Consider the following 24749-nt stretch of genomic DNA (forward strand, 5'->3'; position numbering starts at 1 on the left):
TTTAACAAAGGCTTTGTTAAATCTTGTTCAATCTTGTTTAACTTGTTCAAGGAATCATAACAGGTTGTCTTTAAAGTGTTTTGTTTGTGAAAGTTTAGCAGTAATCGGGTTAGTGAAGATTAATAAAAGATGTGCTTAATCACTGTTAGTTCATGATTTAGCAAAGAGGTGAATAACTCTTTAATGAGTAAAATCATTTAAAATTTGCCTGAGAATAAAATAAAAATAATGCACAAAAACACACATGAAGCTGATTTTCAGGTGTAAAAGATTTAATTTGCTTAAGGATTTTATCCATGAAACCAAAATATGAGGATGAAACCAGACATCACCATAATCTGAAGGATTTAAGATTAATGGGATCAGCCAGACATCTGATCAAACACATCTCTCAACATTTCTGCTCTACAGCAGCTTCGCTTCACACATCTCTTATCTGCAAATGTAGAATATGCAGATATCATTTCCAGCCAAAAAAAAAAAAGAAAAATCTAAGCAGAGGAGATAAAAGCCTTTCTGGCACTCTTCAATTGAGCTATCATAATCTCAGCATGACAACTTCTCCATCCGAACATAAAAACCCTAAAACGGGGAATCCAAAATGATCGTGGCAACACTGCCACCATCTGGTAGCTCTGAGCCTTCACTGCAATACAGAAATAAAAAACATCCTTCTCTTTTGCCATTAGAAGCTTGATTCATTCCAACCTTTATTGCCGTTACAGATCATATTCCAGTAAAATATTTGACATTTAACACATAAATAATTTATTATACTCGATAATCTGAACCTTTTATCTTTTTAAATGCCCCCACTTTTAATAACATGGAATTACCCTCAAAGATGAATGGTAAAAACTACAAGGAAAAGGTCAACGCACATCTATTCTGACGCTGATTCATGACTGAGTAATAACCCGTCCTTAATTCAGACTGCGCTCGACTTCGGTTTAATGGGTGAAGTTGATTTGGCATAACTTTGATCAGTGTGCCACCTAGTGAGGAGAATAAAAACCTTGCCGCTCTTCTACTCTTTGAGTCAAAGACTTCAGAAACACAAGAGCTCAGAGGGGAGTCAGATCATTGATTGAACATAAAAACTCTGATGCTTTTCATAATCCTCCACCTGATGAAACCACTCCACACTGAAATTTCTCCTCTCAGCTCTGAGTAAAGCTCACACAGGTTACAGATTTCCACACTATAAGTGCAAGGAAGTCATAGAGGGGGAAGGGATATCTGCTCGAACAAAAGGCTACGAGCTCTTCAGTGCGTGCATTATGTCTTTAAAAACATCTCTAATTAATTACAGAGGACGAGAAAGAAAAGGTAGAACAGAGGGGGGAAAAAATACCTGCAGTTATTGCTGCTTGCACTTTACCGCAATCTGCCTCATCTACTTCTACATCGCTTACTTTAAATATCTCCCACTGTGACTTTGATGAAAAATCTTCAAAAGTGTCTTGCTGTGTAGGTGGAAGAAAAACAACTTTAGTGACAGCCACAGCCGCCAAGACAGAAGCGTACATAGAAGCAGTCTATTCCCTTTGCGAACTATTGTTTTGTCTGATAGACTGAAGCCTTTCTCTGTTATGCAGAAGAGTTTTCCGGCTAAACATCACTGCAAGCACAGCAACCTGCAAACTTATCAGATCCACGCACAACAAGAAGCCTTTAAATAAATGTGGCCTGTATGTACAATAATCCAACACAGATGAGTGTTTAGGCAATTCAATTGACAAAAAAAAGAATAGTCATCAATATCACATTTCTTGGCATCAACAATTCTAGTGTAATAGAAATATTTTGGTTTACTTTATTTTAAGTAGGTTGCTGAGTTTTTTTTTTTTTTTTTAGTAATTTAGGACTTCTCATTTTCCTTTAGGGTTTATTTATGAGGCACATTTCTTTTGGCTACTGTCCATAATGCAAAAGACAGGCAAAGATGTCTGTCACGCGTTTGTGATAGAAAGAAGAGCAGACAACGTTGACTCAGAGCTCTGTCAAGGCAGAAACGATTAATCAAATCAATTATCGAAATGATCTTCGACTATTTCATCACAGGTTAATTGATAACTGGAGTACACAGAATCAAAAATGTTAATTTGGGAAATAACATACTCAAAGAAGTAATTAAGCCAAAACTGTTTTTAAAAAAAACACGAACATCTTGCATTTAAAACAAAATGAAACAAGCTTTTCCTGTAAACATGAAGCTTCGTCTAGTTCAAAGTCTGATAAAAAAATTAATAAATAAAAATCTCCCGCTGAAACATCTTTTCTGTCTAAGTATTACTGTATTTTCTGGACTATAGAGCACACCTATAATATCTAATATTGTATAAAAAGTAAAAGAAAATCTGCAGAATGTGCAGATTTAATGATCTTGTTAATCAATCAATATTCAGAATAATGGACAGAATAGTCAGATATGAGCTCTGAGCTAATTAAGACTAATCATATGAGAAAGTTTGGCGTTGGCGCACACACAGGTGATTTCAGGAATTTCTCTGCCACCAAGCATCCGGTCTCCTACAGTGAACTAAATGCAAGGCATTGTGGGTATACACAACCAAAACAAGCACTTGGCGAAATTGATCACAGTTACACATGGAGGGAAGACAAGATAAAAACTCAGGATAGCAACATGGTTTAATGAAAGTATCTCACAACTTCTGCCAAGTACGAACAACAAGGAGAAAGATTTCAAGCTAATGAGAGTGAAAGCCGAGGCTGTGGGTTTCACTCAAGCACACAGCAGAGGTGAAAACCCTCTGCCAACAATATATAGAAATACATGACATGCTCAGGAGATGAAAAGAAGAAAGTTTTCCTTTCATAAAGAACTGCATGTCAGTGCTGGCCCTCCCAGCATCACCTCAGGGGAAAAGGCTTTTCAGAAGCCAGGCTGCAGTTCATTTGACAAACAGTTTGGTGAAAACAAACTAGCACCAGCACAATGCAGCAACTCTGATCCAACTGAGCCCCAAAACATCTACTGGACCACAAAGTGAGAAAACAGATCGAATCTCTATGACAACCATTGCAGCCTGTTTGCATGCTGAATGGATGCTTTAGTCACGACACCCTACCAGTAACTTTAACTGGACTTGTTTCCTGGTCAGATCAGACCGAAACTGGCTCTGGGTTTATTTGTATCACACACTTCAGCAACAAGGCAAAGTTCTTTAGATTCTAAAAACACAAAAATACAAAGACATAGAAAACAGCTGAAACATTACACTTTGTCATTATTACACATCAAAATGTTGACTGTTTCATTTATTATGTTTCCAAAGCTGCTATAAATACGTGTTTGTTTGTTTTTTTAAAGTTTGTCCAGATCTGTGGTGCATAGAAGGTGAATGCTGCTTCTCCTCGTTTGGTTCTGGTTCTGGTCTGGCACAGCAGACCAGAACCAGATGACCTGACAGGTTTGGAAGGTTGATGCTAAGTCGTTCAGTGATTTATAAACTAACAGTATTTTTAATTCTAACACTACAGGTGGATCTGAAGAGACACAAAGTGGGAAAGAACATAATTTCCACTCTGCTGGAGCATCAAGGATTCGTTACATTTACTCAGTTACAGGATGTGTCTTGGGAGAAAAAATTACTTTTAGGAGTATTTCTATTACACTGTACTTTTTACTTTTACTTGAGTAACTTTATTTTGAAGTATTTCTACTCTTAGTTAAGTAAAACTTGTGGATTTTCTACCCACTGTGAGTAACATCACTGAAAAACAAACATGTTTTAACCAAAAACACCCAATGAAGTTTTTGTTAGTTTCTTTAGTTTTATGTTGCTGATTTAATTTGTTTTTTTTTGTCTAATTTTGCTATTTTGCGATTCGTATTTGAATTATTTTCATTCTGACCTTTAAAATACTTACATTTACACATAACTTTATATTTTAGTCCATCTGATTATGTAATTTTTAAATAGTAAATGATTGGTACTCAATACTTGAGTAGCTTTTTTTTTCACCAAATAATTTTACACTCTTACTTGAGTAACTTCTTGGATGGCTAACTTTTACTTTTACTTGAATAAAAATATGTAGAAGCAGTGCTACTGCTACTAGAGTACATTTAAGAGAAGGACTGCATCTCAAAGTTGCAGGATTGCAGCTCTCTAGGACTCCTGGTCCAAAGAGAGACGGTTTACGAGACACACAATCAACCTTCTTTAATGGCCGGCTCAGTCAGCAGTCCGCATGTTTGTCGCAGGTATCACAGTGAGAGTAAAGGGAGCTGAATGATGCTGCAGCTGCAGTCATCAAAGCGTGATGCAAACATTTTGCTGGTTCTTCACAGCAGTAACAAATATGCAGATATGGTTGCACATAAACAAGATGCTTCTCTTCCAGCTGTTTCTAACCACAGTTTTAAAGGATGAAAACATAAGAAGAAACTCTGCAGACATTTGTGGCAAACAGAGTAAAAGCAACGTCTCTTCATCTGCTGATATGAGGCGAGCAAATGAGGATCCTCTCGTCTTCGCAGAGCCGAGGTTAACGCTTGCTTGTTAGAGAAGAGCTGTGTGAGCTCACATGTGACATTTGAAAATCCTGACGCTTCACGCTGGAGTGTGTCTCAAAAGCCGAGGCTGGAAGCAGCACCGGTGACAAGCCTTCCACCAATTAGGACTGTTTGCGACTGAACCCGTCTTTTAGGACAGATGAAAGTGGGTCAGAGCCGCTGCGTATCTTTGTGCTGCAGCACAATGGCAGGTAGAGCACACAACTCATAAACTTTAAGTACGACAGACAGAGATTAAACAGAGAAACTTTAAATTAGCTCTAATACGGGGTGATGGCTCGGAACCATTATCATTATAAGCTGCTTTGATGCCGCAAATTCACTTTCCGGCATCAAAGAAGCAGGTGAAGCAGGTGTCTTCTTATTGGACGTGCAGGAATTGCCTCTATCATTCATTACCACGTTTATCTGCAGGTAAACAGCCCGGCGAGTTCAAAGGCACTTCAAATCAACACTTTTACCAAGTTAGACATTCCTGTGAGGTGAAAACTGTTGCCAGCGCGTTCGCTGGGCTTTTCTGACTCCTCTCCCACATCAAACAGTGAGAACTCTCCATATTCACATGCCTGCTACTCGTGAGCCTGAGGAGAACAGAGCAGAGTGATGCTTAATGATGCTCAGCATGTCTCTGTATGCCAGAGAGTCTGTGGAGGACAGAGCCGACCGAGAAGACATCAGAGCCGAGGTGGAGAGCGCCAGAAACCACTTGACTTAATAGCCAACGGTCGGCTGTGGAAGTGAACCGGGTCAGGGCGAGTGACTCTGAATTTAAGTCGGTGTTTAATGTTTTTGAACTCAAATCTCCATGGATTTGAAATGACTTGTCCACTGGGGACAGAAAAAGCAGCATAAGACGTTTAAAGGCAGCAACGTCTTTGGTTTGATTTATTTATTTTTTGATACTAAATGTAAAAACTCGACTAAAGAAAGCGCAGGTCCTGCAGTAGAAGCCGAGCGGCAAACAAAGATCAGCTGGAGATCAAACTGAGCACCAGAACGAGGAGAAAAGGGTTTAAGTGACTTGTTGTTTCTCCCAGATGAGCCGCTGCAACAGACGGGGATTTTCACTCACATCCATCTCTTGGGTTCACAGAGAACGGACCAAAAAACACTGAGACAGAAGCTGTGTTTCCATTACAAACGGACACAAAACTTTGTCAATATTTCACTAATGTATAAAAAAACAACATAATTTCATAATGGCTGAATTTCTAATAAGAAACGTAATTTAAATCCCACGTGAATAAGTCATAAAAAAGTCTTCCTACCACTTTCTGTCATTATGTTGCAGATCATGACTGGAAAAAATTATAAATAAATTTTGCATTTTTGCTTAATACACTAATTTTGACCACCTGATCCTAGGACAAAGATCTTTTATCAAAAAATGAGTTTTTCTGAACTTAGCATGTTTTTATTAAGCTCATTTATTTTGAAAAGTCAATTTGTGAAGTTAAACGGTCAGTTGAAATGCAGCAAGTGTCATTCAACTCATTAAAAACAGTATTTAGACTTTTCTGGTTACTCTTGTTAAATCTCGTTACTTCTCTGTGATTTTTTGTTCTCCTCTGGCTCCCTTTGTCCTCCATGATTTTTGTTTTTTCTCCATTCTTTCACCAAAATCCACATAATCTACTCGACGCCTCCGCCTGCTGCATTTGAGTCCACTTTGAATCCACGCAGCAGGACAGTTTATTTGCTGTTCTGCATCACGCAGGTTGAAATATCCAGAAAGCTCTGCGAAACCGGCGCCCTCTGAGGCTGCGTTTGTGTCGGCTGTGATTTGCTCGCTATGCAGTTTGGTTCAGGACAGAATCACTCCGACACTCTCATCTACAGGCAACAGCATGACTTTATAACTTCCTCCAGCAAAATGAGAATCATGTCTTCACACAAACTCGCCAGCCGACATTTTCCTCCTACTGGGCTTTAAACTGATCTGGGAGGAACATTTTAATACTTTTACACCAACGAAACCTTCAATATCTTATCAAAAAACATGTTTGATAAAACACTGTAGCACGAAAAGTTGCAAACACAGAGAGAATTATTGTAAAAACTCAGCACTTTAAAGCTCATCACTAAACTGCACAGCCTGCATGTGGAGAACGATTGAGAGGATCAGCCGAAGTTTTTCTAAAGATACAAGCGCCTTCAGTAAAATTAGGAGCCATATTTTTTCCATAATTATAATCCATATAAGAAAACAAGATTCGCTGGATCAGTTTCTGCCTAAAAATGGCTTCAGTTTTAGAGAAAGGCTCATTGCTACCAAACGGATGAAATTAAAGAGTGAAATGAAGAGTCTGTCTGGTGAGTTCAGGATTTCCATCCCTTCGTATATATAAAGCAATAATAGTCCAGAGATCGGCACTGTAATGGCTCAAGTCATAAACCTTAATGTGTTTTATTGGCTGTGTGATCAATACAAAGTAGAGAAGTGAACTAAATGTAATAAACTGCAGGGTCATTGTTTGTCCAGTGCTTTATTTCACCTTTGCTCATCTAGACACATCTTTGTTTACTCTTATTTACAAAATAGATCAAGTCCGGTCAGATCGGATGGACTGTGAACACCAATTTTAAAAAGGTTCACTTGGATCTATCTATGGACTTTGACTGGGCCACTCTAATGAATAGTTTCAAAAATAACTGAAGAATAATACAAATTTAGCTTCCCAGGACATGTGGTGAATGCAGATGGAAACTTTATTCAAATTGAAATCATCTCAACATTTTCTTACAGTATTCATCTTGAAATAAACACGTTATTTGTCATTTTTTACAAGAATATCTAATCTATTTCAAAGACAGTCACTGAAATCACTGTTCTTATTGTGCTGAACTGACAAACCTTTCGCTATTTCTTTCACTTGGCAGCTGAAAAATATTTCTTAGAAAAGGGCAAACCCACTGGTTACGTTATGGATATTCAAAAACAAAAAATCTGACCAGTTTATTTGTTTAACTAAACTTTTACATTGTTGAGTAGGTTAAAATAATATTACAGTATGAGTTTTTATCAGAAATGTTTATATTTTGTCGGGCACCAGATATTTCTGACTCTACAGTTTTGTCACAAAAAGTTACAAAAGTTTGGACAGGCGTCATTCAAACCGTCCTGTTTTAGCTCTGGATGTAGGTTTAGGATTGTTGCCTGCTGGAAGGCGAACCTCCAACACAGTTTAAAGTCTTTTCCAGACTCCATAAAGTTTTCATCCAGGTTCCCTTCTACATTCACCTCCATCGTCCTAGTTGAAGTAAAATATACGTGACAGAATGGACATTAGAAATAATTTCACTTCCTCATCTTACTTTATTTAAGGACTTCTGTTTGACTATAGAAACTTCTGTTTTATTTTTGTAAAAGTTACATACTGCAGCTTTTACTCTTGTCTATTGTTTCTCTTGTTAAATTTTATTTTATTTATTTAGATTGTGTTCCAGCAAACAGAAGCAAATAGTGTCATCACTGTCGGGCAAAAACCTTGCATCTCTATTTTCATACTCTTGTTAATCTCATTCGTTTTCACCCTTCACATTTCTCTCTGGCTTCACTGACAAATTTCAAAATGAAAAGTTTTTCAGAAGAGCTCATAACTTTAACCAGTCAGACTAAATTTACATTTAGAAGCGATACGTTTTCTGAGTTATTTGGAAGCATGGCACCGATTTGAAATTCACACCACGTCTCTGCCTCTGTTTGAAGATTGCTCTGCAGCTTTTTTCTTATCCCAGCATCCCTCTCCTCCTCTGTGTTACTTTGTCTGCTCTGCGGTGGATTGTGACAGCATTGTGGCAAAACTCTGACAAAAACTGATGTTCTGAAAAAGAAAGAGAAGCAAGAAGTGAGCAGAGCGACGCAGATTTGCAGAGTCAGCACGCGGGCAGAAAACACAGCAGGAATCTGAACAGCACACTGCAAGCTGCTCCTGAGGTGTGTGCACTAAATTAGACCAGTTTTCCTCTCTGCAGCACGGAGTTTTGCACCATGGGCTGGTGGAACGTACAGTACGCTCATGCAGTGACGAAAAATGTTGACACAGTTACACAAACCTCAAAATACAGTAATCAGCCTCCAAAAAAAAGCGGGATTAGTCCCTGTGTGAAATCTGCTGATGCTCATACCTTAAGCACTCTCCACAGCAGATCAGGCAGCGACAAATTTAGCTGCTTCTTGGTGCTGCAGATGAGTGACTATTAAATCCAAGAGATGTGTCCGCTGAGGGAGCAGTATTCAGCTTATGCGCATTCACTTAAACTTTTCCAATAACCCTCTTTTTTGTGAGTGTGTATGTGAAAGAGATTAACAAAAATACATAGATTACAGTAAGCGGCAAGGCGGTGGGTAAAATATGTGCAATCTTTTAAAACAATGCAGAGCCATGTAGGAATAAAGAGAATGAGAAACAGGAAGGTGCTTTCTGCAGGAAATGCATTTAGAATATTATTTTAGAGCAAGAAAAATGTCATTGTCAACAGTTTTGACCCAGAAATTCAAATTAGCTTTCAGTGCAAAGAAGTGGCTCGGGTGATTTAATGTTGTCACATAAAAATATTTTTTCTCACATCATAACCACACACTTCAGTGCGTACTAGCAGCTAACATATAACATGAACCACTGATATATCCTGAAATACATATTGAAAAACAAGTAATGGCTTCCAAAAGGCTTACAGATAAGTGTGACATGCATTTGCATTCAGCATTTGCATTGTGCAGAGGAAACTTAACCCTGCATATCAACTTAAACACGCACTCTCTAAAGCTCAGTTCACGCCGGACGCGTTTCATACATCAGAAACACGTCCCACTCTTCAAGTTGGACACTCAGATGTCTTTGCTGAACATTTTGTGTTCGGTTTCTATTGAACAAACAACACCAACAGATGATAACTTGTTGGAGCCTCCTGTCTTTATTTCCTCTCACGTTTACTTTGAACAATGGCAGATGAAATACCGAAAGTCTAGGTTTGATTTACTGAAAACAACTAAATGCGGCCAGTGGGCGCATGTTTGAATTCACCAGATAACTCAGAGGAGTTATAAGCTTGGCGAACTGGGTGCTGACGAGGTTTGCTATCAGCAGTGTTTTCATCTCACCTGAGCCCAGTTTGATGACATGCTAACCGACATCAGTGCCTCCATCTCCTGGCAGGACACCAACTACAGGTCACTACGTCACAAAGCAGAGTCTCTCTGATTCGATGACGCTCTGTGACGAGCGCCAAAAGTTCAAATTTCCCAACTCCAGCGTTGGACACTTCAATTGTGCAGGCCTCGACATGCGAAACACAAAGCAACGCTTTCATTTTGGTTGGACGTTGGCTCAAAACATGACAAATATATTCATGAGTTATTTATAATCGACACAAAAAAAAGCAAAGATGAACTGAATACAAATGTTGGGAAAGGTTCAGACGTTAAGTAGGATGTTAAATGTGACTGTGTTTAGATTAACTGTACTGTAACTTAGTTTATTATAAAACACAGACATGTCAAAACCCAACGTGAAACATTTCTCGTCTAGTCCAAAGTACATTTCAGATTCAGATCCACACTGTAAAAACACAAACTCTTACCAAGTATTGTCTAGTTATAGCGCCAATATCTTAACACAAGATAAAACTAACTTACTATTAACAGTTGAAGAAGATGTAGGCGCTTGTTTTAAGTAAATAATTCATTAATAATGAATGAAAAAGAACAAACTCCACTGGCAGACTCAAGGTTTTAATCAGGAAACTTGCTTTGAGTGAAAAAAAATATTTAAAGTTCACAGAAAATTTGAAAATATCACTTGATTAATTACGTGTTATTGGAATATTAATATCTGAATACCAACTATAAAGTCTTAAACAATTCAAGCATTGTTAAAAAAGTAAATAAATAAGCAATGACTCGCCTGGCGGGCCACCAAGAAAAGCCTGGTGGCCCGCCAGGCTTATAATATCCTGGGGGAAACACTTAGATTGTTGACTTTTAAGATGGGAAAACATGTTTTGTCATAAGTGAAATAATGTACCAGAACTTTTTCATCAATATTAAAGATTTATTCTTGCTGGAAAGTTACATGTAAGTTAGTTTTACTGGATTTCAAGTGCATTTAAATACATTTGTACTAGAAACCAGACTAAAAATACTTGGTAAGAGTTCGTGTTTTTTCAGTGCAGTTACATGCAATCCATCAAGTCTTTAATCTAATTATAAAAATGCAATTAGCAGCAGTCGATCTAAAGAAGCCAGCAGGTTGAACAAAATCTATAAACAGTGCATAACACTCTGTTCTCAGGGCTACATTTTGTTTCCAGTGTTTCCAATCTGCAGTTGTTATTCTAAAAGCACCAGTGTGACTCAATTCAGCTCAGGGTAGTCTTTTACTACAAGTAAACGCAATTTGGTTAGTTTAAGAAAATATGCAGAATCTTCAACCGTACTTCCTGCAGCTCAGTGTCTGTCTCCTCATGCGATGAATTGAAACGTCTGGAGTTAACGAAACTTGACAGACTCTCCAGTCAGTCTTCGAGAACGAGTTGATCTCTTTTACCGACAGAAAGCAAAGCTTCTTGTTTCTGCTGAGCAAACAACACGGCAAGTGAGCTCTTGAATCTATTTATTGATCGTTTACTAATGTGTACTAATGAAGATAAATGTGACTGATGCAAGAGTCTCAAAAACTTGTAACTACACACAACAAGTGGGAATATGGAGCCTGATAACTTAGCAGTTGTGATGGTTTGTTAGGAGTTATGCAGCTTATGTGACCTGCTGAGTTTCAGCTCCTGATTTGATCAAATCTAATATGGAAACAAGAGGAAGGAGGGCTGTATAAATTACACTTGTATTGACTCAGAGCAAGTGATTTCCAGTGTAGGAGGCTCGTTCAATAAAGTAGATTGGAGTGAGTGTAATCAGGCAGATTCAGCGGTGCTTTGTGTTTTTGCTAATTTAATATACCTGAAATAACATTTACAGAGAGCGGCATCTGCAAAAAATATACAAAGAGCTTCCTCTGATGGGATTTGTTTCAGAAAGCACCTGCAGTGAACGTCGTTCTGTCAAAGACTCATTCACAGAGAGTCTCTAAATGATATTGAAGTCGATGGCCAGCAGCCCTTGAGTCTAACCGGGATGAAAACATTGGATGAAAGCCAGCACCTTGACCTCCTGCTGCAGCCACACGACGATGATAAAACACAGGAGGGACAATGACAACATTTAGAGTTATAGGCGTCTGCGGATCCCATCTTTGGACGAGAAAACCGCAGCGCGAGCCGGTTCCAGCACCATTGTGGTCCAGCGGAGTAGAACGGTGACTGCAGGTGGCTCTGGGAGCCGAACTACGGCCGTGACGGAGCGGAGGCTGAGCTGGCAGGGATTTGTGCAGACGCAGTGATCGAACACTCGAGGCTTGTTTTATGTAGATGTTTAGCCTCAAGAACTGTGAGTTGCCGCAGGCAGCTGGAGAGAACAAAGGAAAACTGCAAAGATGCTGCAAAAATTATACGCTGAGCTGGTGAACAGTGTGAGCGGATGAATCCAAAACTGATTTTTACTTTTATAGGTTATTAGCTCGACTGCATATATCAGACCAAACAAGTTTTATTTTGGGAAATGGGGCCGATATAGAAGGAAAAGTGACTGAATATACCAATCAAAAGACCTGCAAAAACAAAGTCTTACATTTGATTTAACTCAATAGTTCTTGAATGTAGATTAAAGATAAATAAATTATGTCACTTATAACATGAAGAATGTCGAGATATACGTAAATACTTGGTTAGTTTTTGTGTCTTTGCAATGTGGCATAGTTTGATTTCTTTGTCTGCCGTTTTCATATGAAACACTGTAAAAAACACCAAACCTTAACAAGTATTTTTGTTTAGTTTCTCGTTCAAATGTCTTAGTTCACGTGAAATAAAACAAAACTAGCTCACAAGTAACTTTTCAGCAAGAATAGGGACTTGGTTTCAAGTAATTAATTCCTTAATGAAAATATTATTCACCTAAGCAAATATATCTTAGAGGAAGTTTAAAAACAAAAAAATCTTGCAAACTACTTTAATATTTATGAAATGACCAATTATAGATACAGGATGAGATAGAAATTCAGAAATTAAAAAGGAAATTGAGTTTATTCCCGTCAGGAGGCAGTGGGAGCCGTCACCAGAGTCTCAGCTTCCAGCAGAAATTGTCACGTTTTGAACCAGGACTTTTGAACATTTAGCTGAACCCTCCAGTGGATTTCTTGAACTCCTGGCTGCCTCACAACGGCAAAGCAAAGAATTTCCACCCAGCTTTGATGGTGAAAACAGGCAGACTTTCATCCATTCAGGCAGAGCCTTCATTTCTTTTTGGTTACATGAGAGCTTTCACATTCTGGAGGTCATGGCAGCCTGGAGCCTGGCAGGAGTTTTTAACCTCTTTTCCTGTTTTGCTAAAACTAATCCTGTTTGCTAAAGCCAGAACAATGAGAGGCAGATTTATTCTAAGTTCAAAATCCAGCATCTTTTTTATTGCTTGTTGCCTTACCTTGAAAAGGTAAGACTTGAGCCAAACTTTTTGGTTTTACTTCCAGAAGTTTTTCACACGTTTCTTTATGCTTTGGTGCAGAAGCTGGTTGAAAATAGTACTACTCCATTTTTATGTTTGTTTGTGTGAGGTGGAGCTGGGGCTGCACATAAAAGCAGTTCTTTATTAAGTATTCAGACTACCAACAATGAAAAAGATACAGTCAAAGCTGCCAGATGACTTTATTACACTATGAAAATAACTCAATAGTCCGAGAGGTTTGGATGTTTTCTCTCTTCTTACAGAAATCATTGGGCTGTTTTGCTTTTGTGCATCAGTTTGAGGTGGTTTGTATCCTAAAGGATATAAAAACTTCAGATATCTGAGATGTTAACATACATGGAAAAACCTTTTATTGTAATAGAAATATTTTCAGTTATTAAGAAGTGAAAGTATTGCAAGAGAACACAACCTATTGCGAGGGAACCCAAACGTTTTGAGAAAAAATGCAAAAGTAAAAATGTCCCCATGTCCCTTGGAGGCCTCCATAGCCAAAGAACCACGTTTGGTGTTGTTGAGCATTCTCTTCTTCTCTGGCGATTGTCTCCTCACTTCCAGTTTGTTTATCAACTTTACAGATTCCTCTCAAGCAGCTTTTTTCACCGTTATTGGTCTTTGGTGACAAAACAAGGAAGGACCAATAGTACTAAAGTTACAGTGAGCACTGCAGGGGTGTCCAAAGTCTGGCCCTGGGGCCATTTGTGAACCTTATTCTGGTTTTGTGCAGACCTCAAGTGCAATTCAAGAACGATTCAAATTTGGCCTGTCCAGCACATGTGGTTGATGCAGATGGAAACTTTTATTTTCCAATCAAGGTAAAATTTTTAACCATATTAATTATCTTACAATGGAAAATGTTAAGTTCAACTCAAATGTTTTTTTGTAGCCAAGCTTCTATGACACGTTTATCCAGAGACACTTAGTGAAAAGTTCACTTTCTGAATCCAAATCAGCTTTTATTTAGTTTTCTGGTTAAGTCCACCAAGCGTTGTGGAAGAAATCCTGTTCTTATAACTGGATGATAAATCTGATCATTTGAAAACAACAAGTATGTCTTTTAATACACAAACATGTAAAATCCTTTCAAATTTTGTATCTGCAATGAATAAGATCCAAGAAAAAAATGGCCTACTCTCTATATCTTTTCATTTTCTTGGCCCTTGTTTACTTTTAACTCAACAATTTTGGCTCATGTGTAAAACGTTTGGACAAAAATAAATCCAGGCTTTTGATTCACTCAGCTTCAGTCAATGATTCACCTCCTGCACTGTCTCATGAGTTAAGTCTGATATTATTCTACACGATTTATACGTTACACACTCAGGCAAACTATTTATATGATACGAATCACACCATTAAGTTTTTTCATAGTTTATTTATCATCTAAATTAGTATTTTTAATCACTTTTGCCTTGTCAAAGTAGATATTCCTTTCTTCTTCTGCCAAATGTGCAAATGAGGTGATGACGACCTCCAGCGACTTTAAAACGGCTAATATCCATTTTTCTTGCTGATGAGTTGGCAGCAGAGCAGAGAGCGGTTTAGGTAGCATCGGAGCCTCAGGTTGTACAGTGAGAGAACACGATTCGAGAGCTGTGAATTATTGAACCCTGCGATGTAGTCGAACAGTTTGAGCAGGAGCTGAACACAGCTGCTGAAAATATCTGGCAGTGAATGACCAGCTTAACAGGACAAAGGCTGGACATTCCCATGCAGCTTAAACTTGTTTAAAAATGCATGAATGTAGCACCTTCTCGCATTCAGTCGAAGAGGTTCACATGATTTCCTTAAGTTTCTCTGTGATTTCACACAGTGAAGGTTTTCCTCCGTGGATGAATTAACCTCTCAGAATCTCAGACAGCTATGGCATCGACGATTTGACTTTCATAGTTTGTTTGGTGCAGTTATCTTTGTACAGAGAAATGTGTAAACCAGGAAAAAAAATATCTAACTTATGACCTTCAGTACGAGTAAAATTAACAGAAAAAGTGACTGTGAACTAAAAGCACAAGTTAAAAGTCAGAAGAAGAGTTTTGTTGACCGTCTTTGCTTTTGATAGTCATGTTTTTTATTATTTTATGATCTGGTGCTTTTAAGATGAAAAAAATCTATTTTTATGACCGAATGTAGATGTTGGTACTTGTTAACCTCTTTTTCTAAAAAGATTCCTCTTTAAAGAGAGACTGTAGATCTCAAGATATTTTATCTATTTAAATAAATTGTATTCATTATCATTATTATTGTTTAAAAACCTGTTTTTCATTGTTCTGGCTTTCAGCAAAAACAAATAATTTTGTTAATCCCTAACCAATAAAATGTCAATCTGACAAAGTGAGAGAAAATGTCTTTTTTCTATATTATGTCTCATTTCAACTGTTCATAGAGATTATTGTCCAAAACATTTTCTTCAAACATAATTAAGTGCCTTTAATCACAGAACTATGTGATGAAATCTCCCAAATTTGTTGCTTTTTTCATCTCTGCAGCTTTTCAAGATGTTTTTATCCTTTTAGAATTATATCTATTCAATGTAAAGGATGTTAACTGGAGCATATAAACAACCCTCTCTCTCTGATATTTATTTTTTGCAAACATGCTCTCTAACACACATGCTCCTAGATTTGAAACCTCTTTGACAAGCAGCATTTCTATCTGAGCGTTTTTGCTATTCTTTCAGATCTTCGTCTTTATGTCCACATCTCTTAATGTCCTTTCAGGCAGTAAAAAGGTACAAAGCTTTTATATCTTTTTATAGCCTGCTCTTGCTTCATTGGGCATCAATTTGCTTCATTTTTAGATCCAAACACGGTTGCTATGAGAAGTTTGACGTGGTTCAGTGTTTTCACAAGCTTAAAAGAGACTTCATTAGCAGTCCACGATTATCACCAACTGGAAATATCTTCAACTTCTTTCCTACTGAACCTGATTAATTAGAGTCAAAGGCAATTAAAGATCAGCGATTATGTTTGAAGGAAGGAATCTAAAACACCAACACCACCAGCCTTGGTTTTATAGTAAAAACCAACGTACAAACGTTTATTTTGGAACCATTACCAATACTACAACCATTACCAATACCTCCACCCATCACATATTATATTGTGATGGGAGGAGGTAACGATATATATGACTTATATAAAACTTGCAATAGAAACTAAAAAAAAAAATCACATACAAATTGAGTAAAATGTATCTATTTGTATGCATTGAAACCCGTTTAACACACGTTTTTGTGGATGCTGTTTGTACGTAATGTTTAATTTTTTTATGCTGCTGCTATTAGTGGCTATGAGAAAAGGGGTTTATCCTGTGCGCGTCCCGACGGGGCTCGCACCAATCCCGTGTGCACTTTTACCTCTCAGTTTCCCCGTCTGACCGTGACATCTGCTGCGCTCCTCCTGAGCGCCGTGGTAAGACCGCAGGAGGTTAATCCCAAACCAGGTGCAGATAATTGACCTGCCTTTTTCACAAGCTCTTCCTTTGTGCTCTCAGCCAAGCTGCTTCCCACTTGCTCTGTTTTGATGCCGGACAAATATGTCATCAACCAGCATTACTGCGGCTAGCCAGCAGACTACAGGTGTCTGTAATAGTTCAAATTTCTATCATTTCTACCGTATGATAGAAATTCCAACACACATTCTTACTACTTACTATTAACTACTTCATGACCCAAATAAATTACAATTTCACTTGGTAAAATATAATTATCTACACTGGAGTATAATTTTCATTTTATTGGCTGAACCACTGTGACCGTCAGCTATAGAGACTAATGAGAAGCCGTTCCAGTTTTATCTCTTCATTCATTATGATCCTTCAATAGACACATTTAAATAAAGGTCTGTTTAACTCTGTATTGTTCAAACTATTTCCACAAAAATCCTGGCAGAGTCGCCGTCTCTATTTAGCAAGCAAACATAAAAACAGAGGCAGAAATAAATCAGAGCTCCATAAAAGTCCTCATTTTCAAAAACTGCTCCCAGCATTCGGTCCGTCTGAAGCAGAATTTTAATCAGGGCCCAGCAACGCTTCAATTCAAGCCTGCTCTCATGAACACAGCATTAAGCCTTCAGATATGTTTAAACAAAGTGCATTATTTATAAAAGGCCGCTCTGAAGCAAAAAGAGGGTTAAGAACTTAGCAGAGACAACAATCCGCTGCAGCACCAATCCAGTTCATCTCCTAACAGAGAGCGCAGCCACAAATCCTAGCGGATGAAGTCCTTCAGTGATAAATGTGTCAAGATACTTTCTGAAATGTTTTCCAAAATAATTGCTGTTTCCAATATTAGCTTCTCGGCTGGATTCTTGTCTGTAATACTTGCTTTGAATCAGAATTGTTTCTCTCCAGGTAGTAATGATGAGGAATACAGGAAATTAAAACTGATACAACAAAGTGTGTGTGTGTGTGTGTGTGTGTGTGTGTGTGTGTGTGTGTGTGTGTGTGTGTGTGTGTGTGTGTGTGTGTGTGTGTGTGTGTGTGTGTGTGTGTGTGTGTGTGTGTGTGTTTGAGGTGCAACACAAACACCAGGATCATTGTGATATTTCTGCCGCCTCATTATCCAGTGTGAGGAGGAAACACTTTGCTTGTTTGGCTGAGCTCTGAAAATAGGCACTGACCAAATCTTCTAAGAGAAAAATACTTGAGGAAATGTATTTGTGTCGACACTTCTGGCACTGTTACAGCTTTAGACAAGACATTTTTTGGTCCAGTTAAATCTGCAGTCTGTAACTTTTCTAAAAAAATGTGTTTCTTACATATTTGTTTAAGCTATTACCATGTCGTGACAATATGAGACAGATAATGTGAAAAAAATCTAGTTTGTCTGCCTTCTCCCTAAGGTCCTGCTGTCATCTGAAGAAACACTCGGCTCTTACAGAAACAACTATTCAGAGCTGCAGTAAATAAATTTAACAAAAATATGTTTTTTGCATATTTTTTAAAACTGTCACCATGTCCTGACAGTATAATATGAGACAGATAATCTGAAAACATTATAAAAAGGAGGTAAAATGTTAAAATTACCATCTGAAGAAGCATACTGCTCCCAATCAAAAACAACCAATCAGAACCAGGAGGAGGGTCTTAGCGTTGCCAATCAATCTCATGTATGCACTTCTCACGCCCTCCCTCATCCTCCTTCCCACACAGACAGCTCGCAATAAATGCTAAGACAATTTCTTTAAGTTGTTTCCTGTCATTAGCACATTTAGAAGCAAGTACATGAGAATGATTCACAGCACCAAGACCTTCCACATCTCACGCTTAAAGAACAGCGTGAGATGTGGTTGTATTCTTTGATGTGTGTACTTGAAAGGACCATAGGAACCTCGAGCGCATTTATTCCTAAAGAGTTGATATTTTATTGTTCTCTTGTAAAATCTAGTTTTGATGCTGTGGTTTCTCAGTTGCTTCCTTCACAAAGCAGCACCAAAAATAAATCATAATATCAAACTTAAACACTTCATACGTAATAAAAGGGATAAGAAATAATAACTTTAGCCTAACAGCATCAGGAGCCCAGAAGATCCTGCACAACCATTGGAGAAACTACATGAAAACATACCAGGTAGAATATCAATCAGAGCTATATATGGATCTGAAAATACAGAACAGAAACATTTAACCTCCTCTCTTTCTAAATTATTTGGTATTTTAAAAACATTGCATCAGAAAAGTGCAATTCCAATTTTTCTGTGTTAACTTTTATTTCAAATAAATCTCAGGCTGGCTGAGTTAGCGTCACAAATGTAGCTCAGCTCCTGACAGCAAATAGAAATGCTCTGATGACACCAAGATGCTCAACCTGCCTCTCATGAACTTACTGCCAACATCAACATCAGCAACCATCCAAAACTTACGATGATCTTCTCCCTAACCATCCAAACACAACTGCTTCTGTTTTCCTCATCCTATTGTAAGCTGGGTCTGTGACATGTTTTACAAAGCTTGTTGCACAACATCAGGATCACTCTACAAAGAAAAACTGCAACTACAAGCCAAAAAGAGAAGAGAAACTGGATCAACAAAAGGTGGAGTGCAGATACTGACACATGATACATGCAGCTTTTATCAGGAGGTGTGTTTCCTGTCACTCACTGGCTTGCATGAGCTGCCCCTGGCGTCCAAACACCTGGGAGAAGGTGGCATGGCTGCAGGTGAGGGTGTCCTCCATGGCAGTCCCACTTGCTGAGGAGCCAGAAATAGAGTGGAGAGAGATAAGGGAAGGTCAGGCAGACTGCGTCACTCCAAGATCGGCGAAAGGAGGGAAAGTGGAGAGCAGAGAACAAAAGAGGAAGAGAGAGAAGGTTGATGCTTGCCTTGAGCTGCTGTGTGATGTCTGGTGACAACCGCACTCCTGTGGAGCTGTCCTGCTGCTGCGGATGGGGAGTGAAATACAGCTCCTCGCTGCACACACGCGTACGAACAGAGCTGCTCGCCTGCACTGATAGGTGGTGGTGTGTGTGTGGGGTGTGTGTGTGCTGGATCCTCGTCAGCATGTAAGTGGGCGTGCAGGAGAGAAAGTTCTCTACCAGAGCATCTCAGAGGACAGGTAGCAGAGCGAGAGGCGAACTCTGGTCGTGTTCATCTTCATCCGTACAGATCGACAATCCTCCACGGCCAGGCGGAGAGAAACAGCAGCTTCTGCCAGGTAAAAAAAAACAAAGTAAATCCAGCCAGAGCTGAGTCTGAAGGAGACAGCTGTACGAACAAGGATGAAAACGATTAATCGACTTACGATCAATTGGTTTCCTAAGTTATGTTCACACTGCAGCCGGAAGTGACCCAATTCCGATGTTTAGCCTTAATGCGACCTGTATCCGATCTTTTCATGACGGTCTGAACACCACAGATCGGTTTTGGCCGATACTATCCGATTCAAATGTGACCTAACGTCCAGGTCGCGTTCACCCGAACTGAACGTCACTGATACTCGACAAACTTAATTTTTCTGCGCAAGCCGGAAGAAAAACAACAACCATGGCGGACTGTAATGAGGGTTAAGCTGCTGCTCCGGTCGGACAACATCGTCAAAATCGTAAGCTATGCTCCACCGTTAGCGTCCACGTTTACTTCCGCAAACACTGAGCGCGCTCTACTGCGCATGCGGGACGCTTTGAGGTCGTTTGCAGTTCACACCGGAGCTCACATACAAGTCACATATATTTGGAAGTGTGAACGACCACGGCAAAAAAACTGATTTGACCAAAAAAAAAAAAAATCGAAATTGAGTCACTTCAGGCTGCAGTGTTAACGCAGCCGATAACATCCGCTTCTTTTAGCGTCTTTTATTGTTGCAGTTTGGCCGTCATCCAGCAGAGGGCGCCACCCGTTATCGTTGATAGTGGAAAATGTTAGCTTCCTGTTCAAATAAAATCTTGCCTCCTCTTCACTCGGATTCTCTCCAGCGGGTTTTAGCCAATCGGCGAACAGAAGGAGACGTGAACAATGACGTCTGCTTTTCGCACTGTTTTATAATTGCAATCTGTTTGTAGTTTTAGCAATGGCATCAGAGGAAGTGAGCGAAGCCGTTCAATCCAAATATTGAATATTAAGACCTGCCTGTTCGGATTGACCTTATCTTTAGCATGCTAATTTAAAAAAACAAGAATCTATGAGATTTTTATTTGTACAGAAACAAAGATGGTGCAGCGAAACCACAGTGGGAAAGAGAAATATTCCAAACAGTCCAGAATGAGTTGGGAAATAACTTCATACGGTTCTGTTTTGAAATATAAACACTGGACAAGCGCCCAAAGTTAAATCCTTATTTTTTTATTCAGCAACTTTAGAGGTTCTTGTTATATTTTATAAATATGTCTTAAGTTTTCAGTTTATTCTGTTCGCATAAAATACTGACATAAAATAATGTTAAAATTTAATGATGTTTTTTTTAAAATTCAGCATATTATGAAAATGTAACTATGTTATGGAAAGATGGTCCGAAAACTCAGCCGATTAACTATTAATCATTAATTGATTGATAAGATCAATCTACTGTAGATTAACTCAGTAATTGATTACTCACATTCCTAGCATGGACACACTTTTATTTTATGATCTAGGTTTTCTCCCCTCCCCCTTCTTTCCAGACCACATTTGCTTTCCCTCAGCAGTAACATTTCACTCTCTCTCCCCTCGCATCTCTATCACTACCCAACCCCACCCCATGCAAATCCCCACCATCCATCTCAAAGCTCGGGCCGCTGCTGGGAAACAGACTCCAGGCAAACTGGAGCGCTTCATCTGTCCCTCCACCTCAATGCAGATGAGAATTTAGGGGGAAAAAATGAGAAAGAACAAGCAGAGGAGTTGTATTAAAAGTGAAAGTAGGGCTTGTACAGTCGGTAGTTTCCAGAGGCTTCAACATGAAAAGGCATTGTAGAAAAGTGCTGAGTATAAAATAAAAATCAGCTCCTCTTTGGCTCCACTGGAAATACAACCCTTGTGAACACGCCTCAGTATGCAGGGAAGCAGCCTTGGAGCTCATGAGGTAGACTTCCACACGCTGCAACGTAGAGGAACATGAGCCTGTTTTAGCAGTAATCTGCATCCTCAGATAACCTCTCCGACCGTGAAAGACCCAATTATTTATTATAGTTAAACTTTCTCCATTTTGTAAATTCACATCCACAAACTACCAGACGACCCAAAAGAGGATAGAGTACCCAAAAACTCAACATACTTTTAGTAGAGTAAAAATAAAAAAGTATCTACTCAAGAAACTACTCAAATAAGAGTAAAAAAAAATATTTGGTAAAAATGCAACTCAAGTGCAATTTTTGTCAGTAAGTCCCTAAACTGACACTTCTGTAGCTGGCAGCTGGTTTACAGGCAGTTTCATCCAATGCAAGGACACCCAGAAACCCAGAAACCCATCGTCACAGAGTCGCCTCTCACTCCACGGTTCAGCAGAGTGAACACTCCAGGGATCACTTCCTCAAGTCCAGAGCTCTTGTTTTAAAATAAATCGGCAGGACGGTTCACACACAAAAAACCAATCAAACTTTACAACAGAATCACAGTTTGTCATTAAATAACAATAATGGGTTTTCAGATTGACTGAATATTTCTCGGAATGGGGCTGCATACAAAATACAACTAAAAACTGCAAAATGCAAAGATCAAACCAGACATTTCAGAAACAATGACAAATCTCAGCTCCCGTCTCCAAGTCTGCAGACTAAGGCCCAGCAGAATAAAACTCCTCTCCGTCTTCATCAGCTTTAATGTTATTCTCTTTGAACAGGAAACAGGGGCACAGGGAGCTGTTTTTGGAGGCTCTGCATTGTCACATATAAGCAACTGCCACTGCAGCTTCTGTCTCTGTTTGCTATCTGTTTTTCTGGTTTATACAAATTATACTTTGTATATTTAAATCCCCCACAAGCCAGTGGGTTGCAGGTTTTCTACTTTATACTTTGTATTTTGTTGCATGAAATAGTAAAACACTACAGGTAAGATTTTTCAGAGGTTATTCAAGATTTATGAGCTGTCTGACAATTATTATCTGCTTAAGTGTCATCCATGCTACCAGGCGTTTTGAGAAAGGGAGAGTACGTAAAAATGAAAGAATGTAATTTTTTGAATGTACTATGTGGAAGACAAATTGTAGGTTTTAGTGAGTGATAAAATGCAGATTCTGTCTCTTTTTTGTAGGTTCTGACATGTCAATATCTTACCTGCAGTAGATTTGTCTCCTGTTCTTGCTAAGTGCTCAGACTGTAGTTGCTGTAACCTGTAACTTCTCCAACTAGGAAGAGATTTTGAGCCATCTGCAGGTTCAATAAGGCAGTGAGTCAATTACAATAAACTGACATAAATCCATAACATCTCACCACACAGTTGTGAATCTGACTTTCGTTTCATTTTCACGGTTTAGAAGGACAAGAAGCCAAAGGAAAATACTGCTCTGGCATCAGCTGACTGCACCTCTGCTGCTGTAGTGAACACAACAACCAGAAGAGTCAGACTGCTACAGATTTTACTGCAACCTAAATAATTCAGCAGGTACAGCAAATGGATGGATAGATAATTACCTGACCTCTTGGGGACACCCACTAAAAATTATTTGGAGACAGACACAGTCAGTAGGTTCTTAAATATTGTACATGAAACAAAACAAAATGATACAACTACGATCCAAAAGTATTGAATCTCATCCTGATGCAGCAGGACACTGTGAACTTCACACTCCTGATCCTAATAGATGCACTATTCAGAACTGGGGTGCAGTAAAAGTAACTTATACTTCATTTAGGGGATAAGTCTTGATGTTCCTCAAAATGTCCTCCCTTTAGGAGCCATGCTGATGTGTTTTTTTGAACATACCACATGTGGTGGTGCAGGGTTAAGCACAACCTACATAAGGAGGTCTTATTCCTCGATGTGTTTGTCGCAGGTTCGATTCCAGGCCTCGTGACCTTTTCTGTCAATTCACTGCCAAATAAAGGCTGCTTGAAACAAAACTTTCTTCCTATTTTTTATTTCATTTTATTTTTTTTAAAGAGAGCTGAAACTGTGTGTCAGCAGCTTAAAGATTAAAAAACATAACCAATAGGTTTGGTGCTGCACACACATATCAGCATCAAAATATGCAAAATAATATGTTTTATAACGAGAAAAGAGACAGAATTAAAAAGTTCTGACCATTTAGTAGAGCAATGGTTACCCAGTACTAAGATTTACCTTCATTTATGCATTTAAACAAATTCACAAAGGACAAATGGAAGCCATTCCCATATTTTCATTTTTATGTAATTATTCAAACAAAACCAGACACCTTCATGTATCGTTTAATCAATCGGGCAGGTAAATGTTCACATTTCCTTCCTGTTACCTTGGAAGATTTCTGCTGATTTTCCAGCGGAGTAACAAAATGAAGCAGGCTGTTTGAGGTTTAGCTCAAATCATACACAATTGTTCCTCCATTTATATTTTTGGACGGTGGGAGGAAGCCGGAGTTCCCGGAGAAAACCCATGCATGGAGAGAGACCCCGAGCCGGGAATCGAACCCAGGACCTTCTTGCTGCAAGGCAACAATGCGACCCACTGTTCTACTGTGCAGCCCTACAAAAGGATAACTATAAAGATATCCTGGCATTTAGCGAAAATAAACTTCTAGTAAACTTAATTGTTCTAAAATAGCAACAAAAAATTGCTTTATTTTATATCAGATATTGAGAATTATTTTTTTTATTTAGTGCATGTAAATTTCTGCTCCAGTTATTTACAATACTACCATTAAAGTTTTTCTGATGGATGTCAATTTGTTTAGTTAACCAGACAGATTTATGCCAAGCTAAAAATGTCTCTGCTGATTTAACATCTATTTGCATATTTACGTAGAAGTCTGGCTACTTATAAGTGAGTGGTTATAACAATGACCTTCCTGTTTGAAACTCCCGAACTGAAAATGCTGAGGACATCCTGCCAGTGTCTATATGAAGAAGCAGTGAAGCAATAACTTGCATGTTAGTTTTGTTTTTTCTGAATTTTCTCTATCGTGTGATGGCCTCTGATCAGAAAGTCACCTCAGAAAAATCTGAATTAAATTTTTCTTATTGACATAAATCATCAGTTGTACCCAAAATAATTAACAAAAGATTTATTTTTATTTTAAATATGTAGCTG

The 24749-nt window shown here is 38.6% G+C and overlaps 1 protein-coding gene across 1 annotated transcript in view; it reads right to left on the reverse strand.

Moving 5' to 3' along the window:
• kaznb (kazrin, periplakin interacting protein b) overlaps positions 1–20170 on the reverse strand; it is a 139284-nt gene extending 119114 nt beyond the window's left edge. Inside the window, exons 1-3 of the mRNA XM_055023059.1 lie at positions 19855–20170; positions 19436–19760; positions 19215–19304 (exon numbers count right to left, since the gene is read on the reverse strand). Of these exons, the coding sequence (XP_054879034.1) occupies positions 19215–19290 (76 nt within the window). The 5' untranslated portion in view covers positions 19291–19304; positions 19436–19760; positions 19855–20170. The remainder of the gene's footprint in view (positions 1–19214; positions 19305–19435; positions 19761–19854) is intronic.
• Between the last annotated feature and the right edge of the window lie 4579 nt (positions 20171–24749).

The sequence above is a fragment of the Poeciliopsis prolifica genome, unplaced genomic scaffold (assembly GCF_027474105.1).
Source record: "Poeciliopsis prolifica strain line A6 unplaced genomic scaffold, Auburn_PproV2 SCAFFOLD003, whole genome shotgun sequence".
Lineage (NCBI taxonomy): Eukaryota > Metazoa > Chordata > Actinopteri > Cyprinodontiformes > Poeciliidae > Poeciliopsis > Poeciliopsis prolifica.